A 15413-nucleotide genomic window follows, 5' to 3' on the forward strand; every position below is an offset into this window, starting at 1 on the left:
ACAAATATTCACACAGCTGTTCAAAAATAATTTTTACACCATTTATCAAATATGTGAGAAAGAGACAATTACTTACAAGGTGCCATGAAAACTTACAAACTACCTAAAATAAAGTGAACTTGCAATATCAGATTTTACTAGGTTCTTACAAACTCTTGACTCAGTTTTTCATTTTTCTTGTTTTTTAAATAAGTTCAAGAAGATTCAAGAAAAGGGTTGATGTGAGGAGCTGATGAAGCAGCGTATGACGTAATAAAGAAAACAGGATACCAGCGTTCTATCCCTGTTTTGCCCTGGCAGTCCATGCAGTTGAGAGGCTGCTGTTTCACCCCAGGTGGGGCCGATTTGTTGGGAATGGCAGATAGCATACTCCCTGAGCACAGTTTTCTGGGCTTCTTCAGTTGTCTCAGGCCATTGATGCGTCTACTAGTGCTAACTGATAATAATCCAAAAGGAATCTTACCAGAATCAACATACAGTGGTACCTCTGGTTACATACTTAATTTGTTCCGGAGGTCTGTTCTTAATCTGAAACTGTTCTTAACCTGAAGCACCACTTTAGCTAATGGGGCCTCCTGCTGCTGCCGCGCCGCCACCACGTGATTTCTGTTCTCATCCTGAAGCAAAGTTCTTAAGCCGAGGTACTATTTCTGGGTTAGCAGAGTCTGTAACCTGAAGCGTATGTAACCTGAAGCATATGTAACCCAAGGTACCACTGTAAAAAGTAAATATAAATTATCCCACTATATACAAAGAATCAATTTTGATGCAAAAGTTCATAATTATGTACTTACATATCTTTGAAGAGACAATTTCTTGGCTTAAGCACACAAGACTGAATAGCTTAGCAAGGTAGCCCTGTTTGATTACAGATATATATACACATTCTCTCGTTATATTTTAGGTAGTTTGTAAGTTTTCATGGCACTTTGTAAGTAATTGTCTCTTTCTCAGATATTTGATAAATGGTGTAAAATTACTTTTAAACAACTGTGTGAATATTTGTCGCCAACGCGCTGTACGAGTTGCACTATCTTTATTAACGGCACAGGTTGCATTTTTCTAGCATTAATCCAAACTGGAGCAACTATGTTTTGTGCAAACCACAGTTTTCCTGCAAGCCAGAACTGGAAACCCAGTGGGCAGAGGAAGATGGGAGAGGGAGAACCTGATGCCTGGCATTATACGTGAAACAGCACACTGTCTCTGTCTAAAACCCTATCCATATGTTCATCCAAGTGTGTGGGGGGGGACTGGGCTTTCCCCCATCATTCCTGCTGTCCCTGTGCCTAGAATCTTTGCTGGCCTCTGGAATAATTGTCTATTCTATCCCCCTCCATATACACACCCACTTCCAGCACATCAGCTTCACAGGGAGCCATTTTATAGATTTCCCTTTGATGTCTGCATTTTGACCAATTACCCTGGCTGCAGCACACTCCTTTGATAGCTTTATTTCCGCCATAACCTGTTATCAATCCAGCCAATAGCCACAAATCACAGAAGGCTAGTGGTCAAAGGTCCCCCCCTTACCAGTTTTGGAGATCAACTAATGTTAAGTTCAGCTTGGGAGGTGCCTGAACATGTTAGCGACTCCAAGGGCTTAACCGAAATGGCATTTCATTTCCCCTGCTGCTGGTGTTTGGCCTTGTCTCAAGCAAGGCCATCATTCATCTTGTGTCACTTTCGGCAGGCCTGAATGCTTTTCCGCACTGTTTGTTTGTAGATCTTTGTCTCCATAAAACCATTAAGGAAGACAATGGGTGGAGAGTGCCTTGGAAAGCCGCGCAGGAGATTGGTTTTGAGGTCAGGGCAGATAAATAATGAACCTGGATATCTTCCGTGCCCACAATCCACACGGCTGTTTGCTTCTCAGGGACCTTTGCTCCATGAAAGGCACAGCTAGAGAAGCCTGCCAAGAATGCAGCCGGGCTAGTTGCTAGAAAGAGTTTATAACCAGAACTCAATGGACTTATCAACAGAGTGTTTGCTCATGTCTTATAGATGTTGGAAAGTGACCTGAGCAAAATTGGGAGGAGGGGGATTAAAAACCTAGAAATAGGTAAGATTCCTTCACTCAGATGCTTGACAACCAGCAAACAAAACAGGCATACTCTTTTTCCTGAAATGTTTCCAATACCAATGAACAAGCAAACTTTTCAGAAATACATCCTACATGCATTCCAAGTGTCCCTGCTGACCTTTTTCCTGGTATTTGAACCAGATCACTCCCTTTATACCTCTGGTTCACCTGACTCACTATTGTCTACACAGCATGGGTGTGGAACCTGTGGCCCTCCAGATTTTGTTGGCCTACAACTTGCATCAACCCCCTCCATTGGCTATACTAGCTAGAGCAAATTAGAGTTGGACTCCAACACTATCTGGAGGGCCACAGGTTCCCACCTCTGTTCTACATTAACTGAAGGAGTCAGTTTCAAAATAGGGGTCTCTCCCTACCAGACGATTCTATGCTTTACTACTTAGATGTGTCTCTTCCCCACCATGAGAATTCTACAATCTTCAGTAATCACCAGCAGTAGCAGAGTATGCATGTGGCCCTGTTATTGGCTATATGACGGCTGATATGGTCTGCACACCTCAACAACAAATTTAGAACCCCAATCCCTTCAAATCACAAGGCTTTATGCAATATTTCCAATCAAAACTCTTTTTGGCATCCTAAGCCCTTTGCTTCGTTTAAAGGGAGGGGAGGAGAAACATAAGGAGACCTGCAAATCTATCTGAAACACTATCAGTTACAGTGGTACCTCGCAAGACGAACGCCTCGCAAGACGGAAAACCCGCTAGACGAAAGGGTTTTCCGTTTTGGAGGCGCTTCGCAAGACGAATTTCCCTATGGGCTTGCTTCGCAAGACGACAGCCCATAGGGAAATATCCGGGACAGCGGGGAAGCGCAGCGTGTCTTCCCCACTGTTCTCGGACCTCCTCCGAAGCCTGGCGGCGGGGCAGGAACACCTCCTCCTGCCGCCGCCGGGCTTCGGAACGATGCTCCGAAGCCCAGCGGCGGGGAGGGAACACCTGCCCCCGCCGCCCAGCTTCGGAACGATGCTCCAAAGCCGGGCGGCGGGGCGGGAACTCCTGCCCCCCCCCGCCCGGCTTCGGGACGATGCTCCGAAGCCGGGCGGCGGGGCGGGAACACCTGTCCCCGCCGCCCGGCTTCGGGACGATGCTCCGAAGCCGGGCGGCGGGGAGGGAACACCTTCTGAAGGCGGGCGGGGGGGCGAAAGTATTTGCTCCCCCCTGCCTGCCTGTCCCGGAGGGCTTTCGAAGGCAGGCGGGGGGGAGCAAAGACTTTCGCCCCCCGCCCGCCTTCAGAAGAGGTCCAGGACCTCTTCTGAAGGCTGGCGGGGGGCAAAAGTCTTTGTCCCCCCTGCCTGCCTTCTTCCCAGGGGCTTTTAAATCGCCCCGGACAGCGGAGAAGTCCTCCGCTGTCCCGGGGCGATTTTAAAATGCCGCCCACCAGCATTTTAAGATCGCCCCGGACAGCGGAGAAGTCCTCCGCTGTCCCAGGGTTTTTTAAAATGCTGGGGGTGGGAAGAAAAGCCCTTGCCCCCCCCCCCAGCCTTCAGAAGAGGTCCGGGGACAGACTGTCCCCGGACCTGGTCTGAAGACGGTTTCCCTAGGAACGGATTAATTGATTTTCAATGCATTCCTATGGGAAACCGTGCATCGCAAGACGAAAAACTCGCAAGACGAAGAGACTTGCGGAACGAATTAATTTCGTCTTGCGAGGCACCACTGTAATTCACAGGCAACATGCAGACACATGGGCAACACTGTGTGAGGCAGAATGTATTCTGCTCTAGGTGAAATGATCAGGTAGCAGGAATTTGAAAGCGCCCACATCGCTCCTCCCTCCAGCTATATGCTTAACTCATTTTGTTCGACAAACAGCAACACCCAATCCCTGTCAATGGATGAGATTAGCAGAAACATTTCTATTCCCTTTCAGTTTGGGCATTTAATTTTTAATCAACATGGTTTGGATGTGGCTGGGAGTTTGGAGGAAACTGGGGCAGGGGAAGAGAACAAATTATAGATTGGCAGAAAGTACTTAAGGGTATATCTCCAGGGCAGCTGCTCACATCTCTTGCCATATGTTCTATAGTGCTCAACTATAATTGCAAATTCAAATGCACATAGGAAGTGACTGTTCGCAGAATCAGGACCACACTCAAACCACACTTAATCCCAATATCATGAACCACAGTCCAGGCCACACAGTTGCTCATCGTTTATGGGAGCTGATGAGCATGGCATCACTTGCGGCATATCACTTAAGACAAGCCAAAGTTCCATCTCACTTGTTCAGTATTCTACTTACTGGCTACCTCCAGAGATGCATTCCTGCTGACAGCCTCACCCAGGTAGTTCCTGGCTACACAGACATACACTCCCTCATCCGGTTTGCTCCTCCGTCCATGCACGATACGCAGAAAGAAAAGGGAGCCGCTGGGCAGCAACATGCGATGGGATCGAGGGTCTTCCTTGTCCGTCTCCACCCGCTCCCCATCCTTGTACCACTCAATGATGGGGGTGGGACGTCCTTCCGCTTTGCAGTTCAACGTTGCTGGCTCCCCCTTGGACACAATGAGGTCGGAGGGATGCTCTACTATCCGTGGAGATGAATCCTCAAGGCGAGGCCGAGAGCCTGAGGTGCAAAAAGAGAGAAATGGTTGTAAGAGAGCAGCTCAGAAGAGACTGTTGCAGAACTAGAAAAACAAGACCAGGCACAGTTCAGACATCAAAGCCAAACCATGATTTACATTACAGGTATGTGTTTTCTCCAAGCTCCACCCCCACCAGCTCCACTTCCCTCCCTCACTTACCTGGTCTGCACCAACCATTGCTTGTTGTTAACCTGAACTGAATAAATATATTGGTTGCAAACCAGAGTTTCCCTCCAAATCCAGCATTAGGAACCAAAGCAAGCCCTTGTTTTCCATTCTGATTTGGAAAACAACTTTGGTTTCTGCAAACAGTATCCAGATGCAACAGCAAACTATGGTGGCCACAAATTCAGAAGTGAGTAGGGAGCGCACGAGTCAGAGATATGCTCTGCCTCAATTTTGGCTTGAGATCTGAACTGGGCTATTGTAATGGAAAAGGAAGGGCAGTGAATGGCCAAAGCCAATTCATATTCCAGAGGCATTGATAGCTACAGTGCCCAAGGCTATTACTGCTCAAACTCATACTACCACATAATGGAAAAACTACCGTCAAAAGTGAACATTTGCCACCATCGAAGGTCCCATACAGCTCAAAGAGAAAGAAGCAGCATGCAATAGCCTGGATATTGGAGAGTGGTGTGAGATCGAGAGATCGATGTCAACAGCTAAAGAATGTGGAATACCGTCCCCAGGGAAGCTTGCCTGGCAACTTCATTACATATCTTTAGGTGCCAAGTGAAAAGGTTTCCTTCTTTATTATGATATGTATTTTGTATCTTCATTTCCTGTGTTTATGTTAATGCTGTGAGTGATTTAAACTTTTAAAAATGATTGAATTTTAAATTGCTGTGACCTGCCTCGGGACCTCACGGTGAGGGGCAGGTAAGAAGAGGAACAGATGTTGATGAGGCTGGTGTCAATGAGTAGAGAGGGGTTTTTTAGGAGGCTACATGGTCACACAGGTTAGGAAAGCTGCTCTTCAGAAGAATAGGCGAGTGTTGTGAACCAATCAAAATGGAGCGTTCTGAGCCCACACCATATTTGGAACAAAGGCGACAGGAATATCCCACGTGGGGAGCAGGGGGGGGGGGATGCAAATGGCCACTGATTAGGTCACTGGCAGTGTACTGACAGTCAGAAGAAAGCTTCCACCTCATCAGGGCTAATTAATGGGTGAATAGAGGTGTGTGCTTGTGTTAGCAGTTGGCAAACGATCAAGTGCATAATTAGACGTTAGCATACATCCAGAGGGTCTTGCACCTCTAGATCCCAAGAGAAGGAGCAATCTCCTTTCAACAACAGCCGCCCTTCTCCGTCAAGAGCTGTTTCCTCCCTTGGGATTGCTAGGAAGATGCATGAGTTACAGAGTCACCTGTGCAGCAAAGCTTAAGGAGCCACATAGTTCCAGGGCATGTACAGAATGCCAGCCACACCCAAGCGCCTCAGCAACAACTTGCCCTTTTAAAATCCATGAAATTGAAAGGAATGTGGCCCTCAAGCTATAAAGAGTTCCCCACCTCTGATTTAAGTAGAGGTTGGACAATCATCCATTGGGGATGTTCTAATTCTTGATGAGTATTACGGATGGCGCTGTGGTTTAAACCACAGAGCCTAGGACTTGCCGATCAGAAGGTCGGCAGTTCAAATCCCCGCGACACGGTGAGCTCCCATTGCTCGGTCCCTGCTCCTGCCAACCTAGCAGTTCGAAAGCATGTCAAAGTGCAAGTAGATGAATAGGTACCACTCTGGCGGGAAGGTAAACGGCGCTTCCATGCGCTGCTCTGGTTCACCAGAAGTGGCTTAGTCATGCTGGCCACATGACCCGGAAGCTGTATGCCAGCTCCCTCGGCCTGTAAAGCGAGATGAGCACCACAATCCCAGAGTCGGCCACGACTGGACCTAATGGTCAGGGGTCCCTTTACCTTTAATCAAGCAGGAACTTGGACAAGATGGCTAACAAGGCCTCCTCTAAGTAGGATTCTACGACCTCCCTTTCACAGTTCTTCCCATGTTTTGCCCTAACGAAATATGTGCAAGGTGTTTTTTTACTTAGGTATCTGTGCCTGAGTAGTGCTGACATTTAAAGAGGAGATGTTAAAAGCCCCAAGCTATCTGGGCAAGACCTATTCCTGTGGCCCTCCTCTCCAATATGGTCACTTGGATTTTCTCCACATATGACTGTATCAAGCGCGCATGGTGGCATTTGTGCAAAATTTCTACTTCCAAGGAAGGGACAGGTCTTAATTTCGGTGCTGCCTGTGATGAGTCCCAGCCCCTCCCTGGGGTTGTCTACGCATACAAATGATTCTCAGCAGAAGAGGCCCCTGGTAAGACAAATTGTGCTCTAGGCAGCTATATAAACTTAGAAGGTAAAGTGTCGGACAGAATTAATCCTTTTAATCATCTGCTGAAGCCTCTGGAAGCTGCCCAGAGACTTTTTTCAGCACCTTAGACAGAGCAGAACTTAAAAGCCTACTCCTACCTGATTTAGCATATGCTCTCTTTCCTACATCTCTTACATAGCTAATGGATGAAAGTGACTCGCTCATGTCTTTTTGATCCTTGCTAGCCTTAAAGACTAAAAAATTATAATGGCATAAGCTTTTGGGGACTATTGTAAAATTCATGAGATGTGTGAAATGCTATCCTGAGTTACAGGTGTGTGTCTAGGTGTGGTGTGGGCATCATACAAAAACACACACACACACACACAGTTAAAGGAGGATGATTGTAAACAGTGAGGTCAAAGGGGAACAAAAAAACCCCAAAGTACAGAAACAGTACTAATTGCATAATGAACGGTGGCCATTCACAAAACAGTTATTGTTGCTAACACAGACATCCTGGCATTGGTTAGCCAATTAACATATGCAGTGTGTTGTTGTTTGTTAAAGAAACCTTTGACCCAATTCAGTCCACACAATGACAATGAACCTCTGGACAAATTGTCATGTAGTGGTTTCATGCTGCAGCGCAGTCTCTCTCTGAGGTTCCTTTGAAGCTTGAAATGCTAACACACAGATTTTGCATACATCAGTTTTAAATCTTATAACAGCCGCACAACCGCACAGTTCTGGGTGCAAGCACCTAACATGTTTAGTTTCTACTATGGATAGAGAAGCAAAAGCGACAGTCCCCATTGCAATCCTTTGTCGCAATTCCAGGTCCAAGCGGTCCCTTAGAGGAGGTACTGTTTCAATCTATTACTGTGGGGTTGGGTCTCCACAAACTTTGTCCCAGTGAACTCCCCAGGAAGGTTGAAGAGGTCAATGAACCTGACCTCAGAGGCTCAAGCGGTTTTCCCGAGAGCCACAAAGACAGCAAAGATAAGCTCAACTGGGGAGCGGGGGGGGGGGGGGGGGGGAGGGGAGCTGGCCCAAAGCAGAGCTGCCATTTCATAAAATAAATCTCCACCGATTTAACTATTGGTTTTAACAAGGGAAGGCATGCTTTGCTTTTAGGTTATCTGTATGTCGCAGCAGACACCATCTCCTTCATGAAAGAGACAGAGGTGCTTCTCTAAGAACAAACGAGCAAGTAATTAATAATATGCACAGCAGCTGAGCTACAAATTTCACACAGGTCGCTCATATCCAAATCTATTCATAGCACCGCATCTTAAGATCTAGATCAGGGTGAGTATATCAAGTATGAGGTGTAAGACTATCTAGATCAGCGGTTCTCAACCTGTGGGTCTCCAGATGTTGTTGGACTACAACTCCCATCATCCCTGAGCTCTGGCCTTGCTAGCTAGGGATGGTGGGAGTTGTAGTCCAACAACAACTGGGGACCCACAGGTTGAGAACCACTGATCTAGATAGTCTTACACTCCATACTTGATATACTCACCATGGTTATGACCACTAGTAGGGTCTCTGGTAGGGGTAGCCAATGTAGTGCCTTCCAGAGGCTGCTGAACTGCAATTCCCGTCATATCTGTCTGTTGGCCATGCTGGCTGGATCAGGTGGAAGTTGTAGCCCAATAGCCTCTGGAAGGTAGAAGAAGAAGAAGAAGAGTTTGGATTTGATATCCCGCCTTTCACTCCCTTTAAGGAGTCTCAAAGTGGCTAACATTCTCCTTTCCCTTCCTCCCCCACCCACAACAAACACTCTGTGAGGTGAGTGGGGCTGAGAGACTTCAAAGAAGTGTGACTGGCCCAAGCTACCCCAGCAGCTGCATGTGGAGGAGCGGAGACACGAACCCGGTTCCCCAGATTACGTGACTACCGCTCTTAACCACTACACCACACTGGCTCTCAATGGTTACCTCTGCCCTATGGGGGAGGGGTCTCTTTCTACCCTCTTTCCCAAAATAGTGATTAGTCAATAGACGCAAAATCTTCACACAATTCCCAACCACATTTCCTTAGCATTCTAGCACAATTGCACTCTACTCTGTCACCATGAGGGCAAATATTGAAGCCAAGCCACTACAAAGGGTCACACTGCACATTACTTCTAAGTATAAAGATAGGGGAGGCTAGACCCTTATCTCCCCCATCACAACCCCCCAAACTCTCCCGTCACCACTAAACAGCTACCAATACTGTATTAAACAGTTTTTACTAGTACCAATGGGATCTTTGCCCCATTAGTGCATGGGGGAGGTGGAGTTTGAGGGGGTCACAGAGTGGGAAGAATTAAACCTCCCCTCCTCATGTGCTGCAGCCCTGATCCAATGCATGCTTACTTTTGAGTAAGAAGAAATATAGCTGCAGACGACATTGCAACGTGTGGTTTGACCCCAAAATCCTCCCCACGTAAATGAGGGAGAGGGAGGGAACGTATCAGTTAGCTCTATCATGTCCCCATCAGGGGCTTCACGGGGGGGGGGGGGAGGGCAAATACCTGCCACAGGAAGCCTGCTGAACTCAGGCAGGTTCCCCATCCTCTTTTTGCTTTGTCCCTGGCTCACTTTTGGCAGATGGTCCCCAGGACGTTTGCTGTGAGGCAATGCAACCCTTGGGCTGCAATAATTTCCCTACCCAAATTAGGGTTCTCAGTCACTGTGATGGCCTGGGAATCTGAGTCAGAGGATGAACCGGAGGAATCCCAGCCTGCACAGGAGTCCCTGCCTCCAGGGCCGGCTGAGCCGGGGCAGGGCCTTGAATCTGAAGCGCCTGCACCTGTGCCGGATCCTCAGGAGCAGGCACCAGGTGAATCCATTCTGGCTCCAGAGGTGGTTGAGGACTCAGTGTCTACAGGTGAGCCTCCCTCTGGGCCCAGTAACCCTTCAGCCTCTCCTGAACTGCAGAGGCTCAGGGCAGAGAGGCGAAGGGAACTGGTTTCTCCCAGGAGGAGTGCTCGCCTTAAGGCCAGGAGAGGCGGGTCTCCTGGGGGCCGGGACCGCCCCTGGCCTCAGAGAAGATAAAGGCCAGTCAGCCCGGTCCCAGGTTGCAGGAGCAACGTCGTCGTTGAGTACCTGCTCCTGTCCGGACCCAGACCTGACCCTCCAGTGTTCCTGTCCCCGCTCGGCTTCCTACTTCAGACCTCGCCCCGCTCCTTGTGAACTGTTTTCAGGCCAGTGACCCAGGACCGCACTTCGACTTCGTCAACGGTAACCTTCCCCCCGGGACCAGCACAGTCACATTAGGGAGCTCCATGAATTTATCAGGCTCCTCGCTGCAGATGGTGGCCCTTCAGTGAAGGTAGGAGGGGGCAGCATGCAGATTTTACTGGAAAGTCAGGGCCTGCCAGCATGTTCCTGCTCTCACTCATGTAATTCTGCATGCATTGGGATAGGGAGAGACTATATGAATAGGGCTATTATCTTTCCTCCTGTAGCTGGAGTGGGGAAGAACTAGGGATGTCAGAAAATTCAGAAGGAAACAAAAGCAGGCCGCTGAAACTATCAATGTTTGCTTATTCGTCCCATGCCTTCAACAGAAATCAATCCAGCAAATACGATCGGTATTCACTGTTGTGGTTTTTAGTCTGTAAACAATACGGTAATTGATTATGTTTCTCACCCGTTTGAATTGCATTTCTTTTTCAATGAAATGAATAGAATGGGATGGATAATGTAACACCAAAGCAGTTGCATAATAATTCTGTATTTAATTATGTAACATTCCACCACAGCAGACAGCGAGATAAGGAACATAGTTTTGTCAGAAGCCGAACTGCAGTAGAACGGAAACAGTGATGTGATGAACATGAGGCAGGACCAAAATCGACACTTTTTAAGATCCGTAGGAGGAACACACAACTTCCTTGCACATTCACAAATTGGGGCCAGGTTACGGAAGGGACTGCTTCACCCAATATATCCCTGCTCAGCAGCTGTGCTCTTTAGACGGGGCACTGCTGAGGGTGCCACTTAGTTTTTACTAGAAAAAGGCTTTTTATTAGAAAGGTTTTTATTGTTGCAGTTCCAGTCCCTTGGAATTGGCTACTGGCTGCAATTAGACAAGCTAGATGTTTAGGTGGCTGCTGAAGACACGTTTGCTTAAGAAAGCTTTTCTTGAAAGGCTCTCCCTGCCAATTTTATAAAACATTAACTGTAGAAATGCTTTTATTGTTTTAAGGGTCTGTTATCTTTTGTCTTTTATCTCATCGTACACAGCTTCAATAGCTTCTGGCTGTGAAGCAGTTTATACATCTGTAAAATAAAGGAATAAATTGTAATTCCTAATCCATGCAGAAACAGGATAACGTCCCACCACCACTTGACCCTAACCACTGCCTGAAAGCCTGTATTCCAGCTAAGCCCATAAAGAACAAGGCTCTCACATGAGGTATTTGAGAAGTCTTATCTGCAGACTTCACTCAATCAATAGTGCTGAAATCCTAAACTCTGATAAGCTCCAGGGATATTGATCTGTTTACCAATCATAACAATGATGTCACTCATCCTGAGACCCTCCTCCTACCCAAGCAGAACAATGGGTTCTTTTTTATTTGATTGCTGCTGATTTTGATCTAGCCCTCTTTGCTGGAAAGGAATCTAGGGAACTTATTCTGCTACACAAGGGGCAAATGACTTGCGACCGGGGAGATCACTGCCTGGAGATATTCCCAAGGAAGCCTGCTTAAAAGCAACTTCAAAATGGGGAAGGGGAGAATTGACTTCAAACAGTAGTTCAAGAGGAGGTGGGCTTAACCCACCCTCTGTCAAGGTTCAGCCTGACCAGGACTCTGGAGACACCCCATAAAAGGAGGAGTCATGGCAGTCCAACACACAGCCCAAGGGAAGGATGCGGCCCTTAAGGCATTATTTGGCACTCCTCAACAACATTAGACACTGCACCTCACCTTGTAGCCCTTGTCCTGCCTTCCCAAAGCCAGGTAAATGAGGCTCTGGGCTCTGGGAAGAAGCTTTGTGGGATCTGACAGGGTCTTAGAGTCCTCCAGCCTCCTTCCCAAAGCCTAGTTAGCACTTTCCCAGCGTTTGGAAGGTGGTGTGAGGGCTCTAGGACCTTGCCACAGCATTGCACCTCCTCCTCAAAGCCAGGCACCTCACTTAAGTGGCTTTGGAAAGGAATCAGGAGGGCTGGTGGGGGGGCAGATTATGGCCTCTCTCTCTCCCCGTGCAACAAGGCAATGTACGGCCCACAGGTTCCGTGTCAAAGTGCTATTGTGACCACCCTGCCCTAGAACAACAGGAGATTTTTGAGGGCCTGCTGAGGCACCAAGTCCCTCAGCATCTTGTTAGGCCACCCCTGAATGACCCCAACACCCTGTCTTGACTCCCAAGTCTATTCTTTCATTTCCAGGCCCACTACCTTCCAAGAAGCTTCATCATCAGGAGCCTACTTAAGAGCAATGGTCTAGAGTGGAGGAGGGAGCAGCCAGAGACCAAAATGGTGTACTTTGTATCTTAGCAGGTAACCAGGAAGGGAAGGGACTGGTTGTAGCAATATGAATCTCTCAGTCCATCTTGGACCTGTGCTGGATGTAAGTTTCCCCTAGGTCACCCTTGTGTCCCAGGTTTTGTGAACTTCTGTCTTGGCTCCAGGAACAATTGCAGTTCTTGCCATCAACCTTAGCCAACAGTGACTGAAGAACATTTTTGGCTCTCCAGATGTTGTTGGGCTCCCAGATCCAATCAGCTGCAGCCAGCATGGGGGTATTCCAGAGCACCACCACCCTCAGCCAAATCCCTCACAGCTATTTTCAAGCTCCCAAGAAAGACACTGAGAAATTGAAGTAGATGAACTCCTGCTTGCCAGGTCTTCAAGTATTAACTGGTCCTTTGCTAGCAAGAGAGGAAGAGGCCTTGGATGAGTTGGAGTCGAGATTTGTCCCACTGGACATTGCCATGAAATATGGCAAGGGTGAGGGACTGGAGGGTGGGAGAGATAAACCAAAGATAAAGTAAATTGAATGTCATTTAAAGAGGATTTTTCAGATGAGAAGAGAGTTGCTGAGACTCCCAAAGAGAGAAATAGCAAAGAGATTTGAATTCAAGTGTGTGTGTGTTGGGAGCAGGGAGGGATTTACTTTAATACATATGGGGGAAATAGTCTTGCAGACAAGTCAATAGAACTGAGAAACAGGGCACTTGGGAACACTGGCAGGCACAGGGTAGAAATTGGCAATAATTATGGAGGCAGCGGACAGGGTAAAATGACACGATCGGAATCTCTAAATACATAAGAGCATGGGTTTCAAGGTCATGCAGAAACTACTGCAATTATGGAACATTTAGGAAACGGTTTTATACTCGGGCAGAATATCTATCTGCCATACTCTGTACTGCCGGCTCTGACTAACAACAGCACTTTAGGCCAGAGTCTTTTCTCCAGAGATGCTCAAGATGGAACTTGGGACCTTCTGCATGCGCTGCAGGCCCTTGTCCACTGAGCTACACTCTCGCCCATATAGCAATTTCAGGTAACTCTGCTGCAGTAAGGTTCTGGAAAGCAAGCTGGATTCAGTTCAAACAATCTAGCCACTCTCTTTCATGTTGTAGGAATTTCTAGGAACATAGGCAACTGCCACACCAAGTTAGGCCATTGGGTTTATCCACAATGACTGATAGCAGCTCTCCAGGGTTCACCGGAATCCTACATAAAACATGGGTTCTTCTGCATGCAAATCAGATGCTTTATCATTGAGTTGTTGTCCTTCCCAAACCCCTAGACTTCTTGTACAGGGGAACTGCAGCATTCGTTTCTTATGAGGTGGGCCATTCCCACCCCATGAAGACACTTCTTCTTGTCAGCAGCTGACACAGATGTTTAAGACTAGCATGGAGACTTTCCACACAAGCAGGGGAATCTGCAAGATGAAGCTGATTGGAAATGTCAAGTGGAGGATAAGCGCGCACACCCACCCACCCACACCAGCATTTCCTCCATCTTCTCAACCACCAGTTGTAGCCTTCCACAAGAGGAATGAGTGTCATAAGGTGTCAGGGTCTGGGCAGAGGAGGAATGGTGGAGATCGCCTCCCCAGCCTGACCCTTCCAGAGAAGAGAAAGACAGTTTAGAATTACAGCAGGGGTTTGAGGGAGGTCACAGCTCAGAGGCAGATGAGGGGGAAAGTTAAGAAATAGTGGGAGAGGAGGAGGGAGAGGAAGAGGAAGCACTGGGGGGGGGGCGACAGCTGACAGAAACAGTGTCTTTATAAAGCATTCCAGACCCGTTCTCTCCCAGAACCCAGTGAGCCTTGAAAGTAGGAGAGCAAAGAGCTCAGAGGCAGAGGACATGTAGCAGCACCTGTAGATGTGACGAATGAGGAACTGGGAGAGATGGTGGGAGTGGAGATTCACTTGGGACAATGCCATTATCCAAGAGGCTGGGTTCTAAAACCTCTCTGTAAATACTGAATAAAAAGCAGGCGGTAAGAAACATTCCTTGTCTTTCTATGTTCCTGGGCAACCCAGCCGTGGGAGTTGCTGGCAGCAGCCTGACACAAGGATGGGGAACCTATCAAATGTTGTTGAACTCCAGCTCCTATGAACGCCAGGCAGTGCAGCCAACTGTAAGGATGACAGGAGTTATAGCTCATTAACATCTGGAGAGCCACAAGTTCCCCATCCTTGAAGAAGCATGTAACAGACAGACTTCAAGGCATGTACAGCCATGTTTCCCAAACTTGGGACTCCAGCTGTTTTTGGACTGCAACTCCAATAATCCCTAGCTAGCAGGACCAGTTGTCAGGGATTATGGGAATTGTAGTCCAAAAACAGCCAGAGCCTCAAAGTTTGGAAAACACTGGTCTACAGTGAGGTGAGACACTGAAATAAGATGTCTAAATTCAAGAATGTGACAGCAAACTCACTAAAATAGACATAGCCAACGCGGTGCCCTCCAGACATTGGACTACAATTCCCCTCCTCAGCTATGCTTGCAGTGCTCCAACAACATGTTGACTATTCCTACACTGTAATTTAGAAAGTAAAAGGATTCTTTTCTTTCTTTAATTTTTGGACATTCACTTGCCAAGATCTTCAAAACTTGCCTCAACTCTTTTGTTCTTAAATTCACAGGCCATTTTTTAGAAAAATGATGTTTTAGAAAACCAACAGTACTGCTGCCATCTACTCATGGTCACAAGATGGATACAACAGCAATTAGCTGAGGGTCTCCACCCTTGAAATATTCATGGTATGGCCCTTGCCATTCTGAGTTGCTTGGGCCCACCCAAGAACCAGACAGGCAGGCAGAAATTAGCAATGCTGATCCCTTCGCATAAGAGGCAAAGGGAATCCTTTCCCGCTTGGTTTACACAGATCCTGTGCCATTCCTTGGTTTACTTATGGATTGCACCGGG

The 15413-nt window shown here is 47.5% G+C and overlaps 1 protein-coding gene across 11 annotated transcripts in view; it reads right to left on the minus strand.

The window, feature by feature from the left end:
* Positions 1 to 15413, minus strand: part of ROBO3 (roundabout guidance receptor 3) — a 417871-nt gene that overhangs the window by 154870 nt on the left and 247588 nt on the right. For all 11 annotated transcript variants that reach the window (XM_077919499.1, XM_077919498.1, XM_028708796.2 and 8 more), the window contains one exon: positions 4349 to 4675. In XM_077919499.1, the coding sequence (XP_077775625.1) occupies positions 4349 to 4675 (327 nt within the window). The remainder of the gene's footprint in view (positions 1 to 4348; positions 4676 to 15413) is intronic.

This window comes from Podarcis muralis, chromosome 15 (genome assembly GCF_964188315.1).
Source record: "Podarcis muralis chromosome 15, rPodMur119.hap1.1, whole genome shotgun sequence".
Taxonomy (NCBI): domain Eukaryota; kingdom Metazoa; phylum Chordata; class Lepidosauria; order Squamata; family Lacertidae; genus Podarcis; species Podarcis muralis.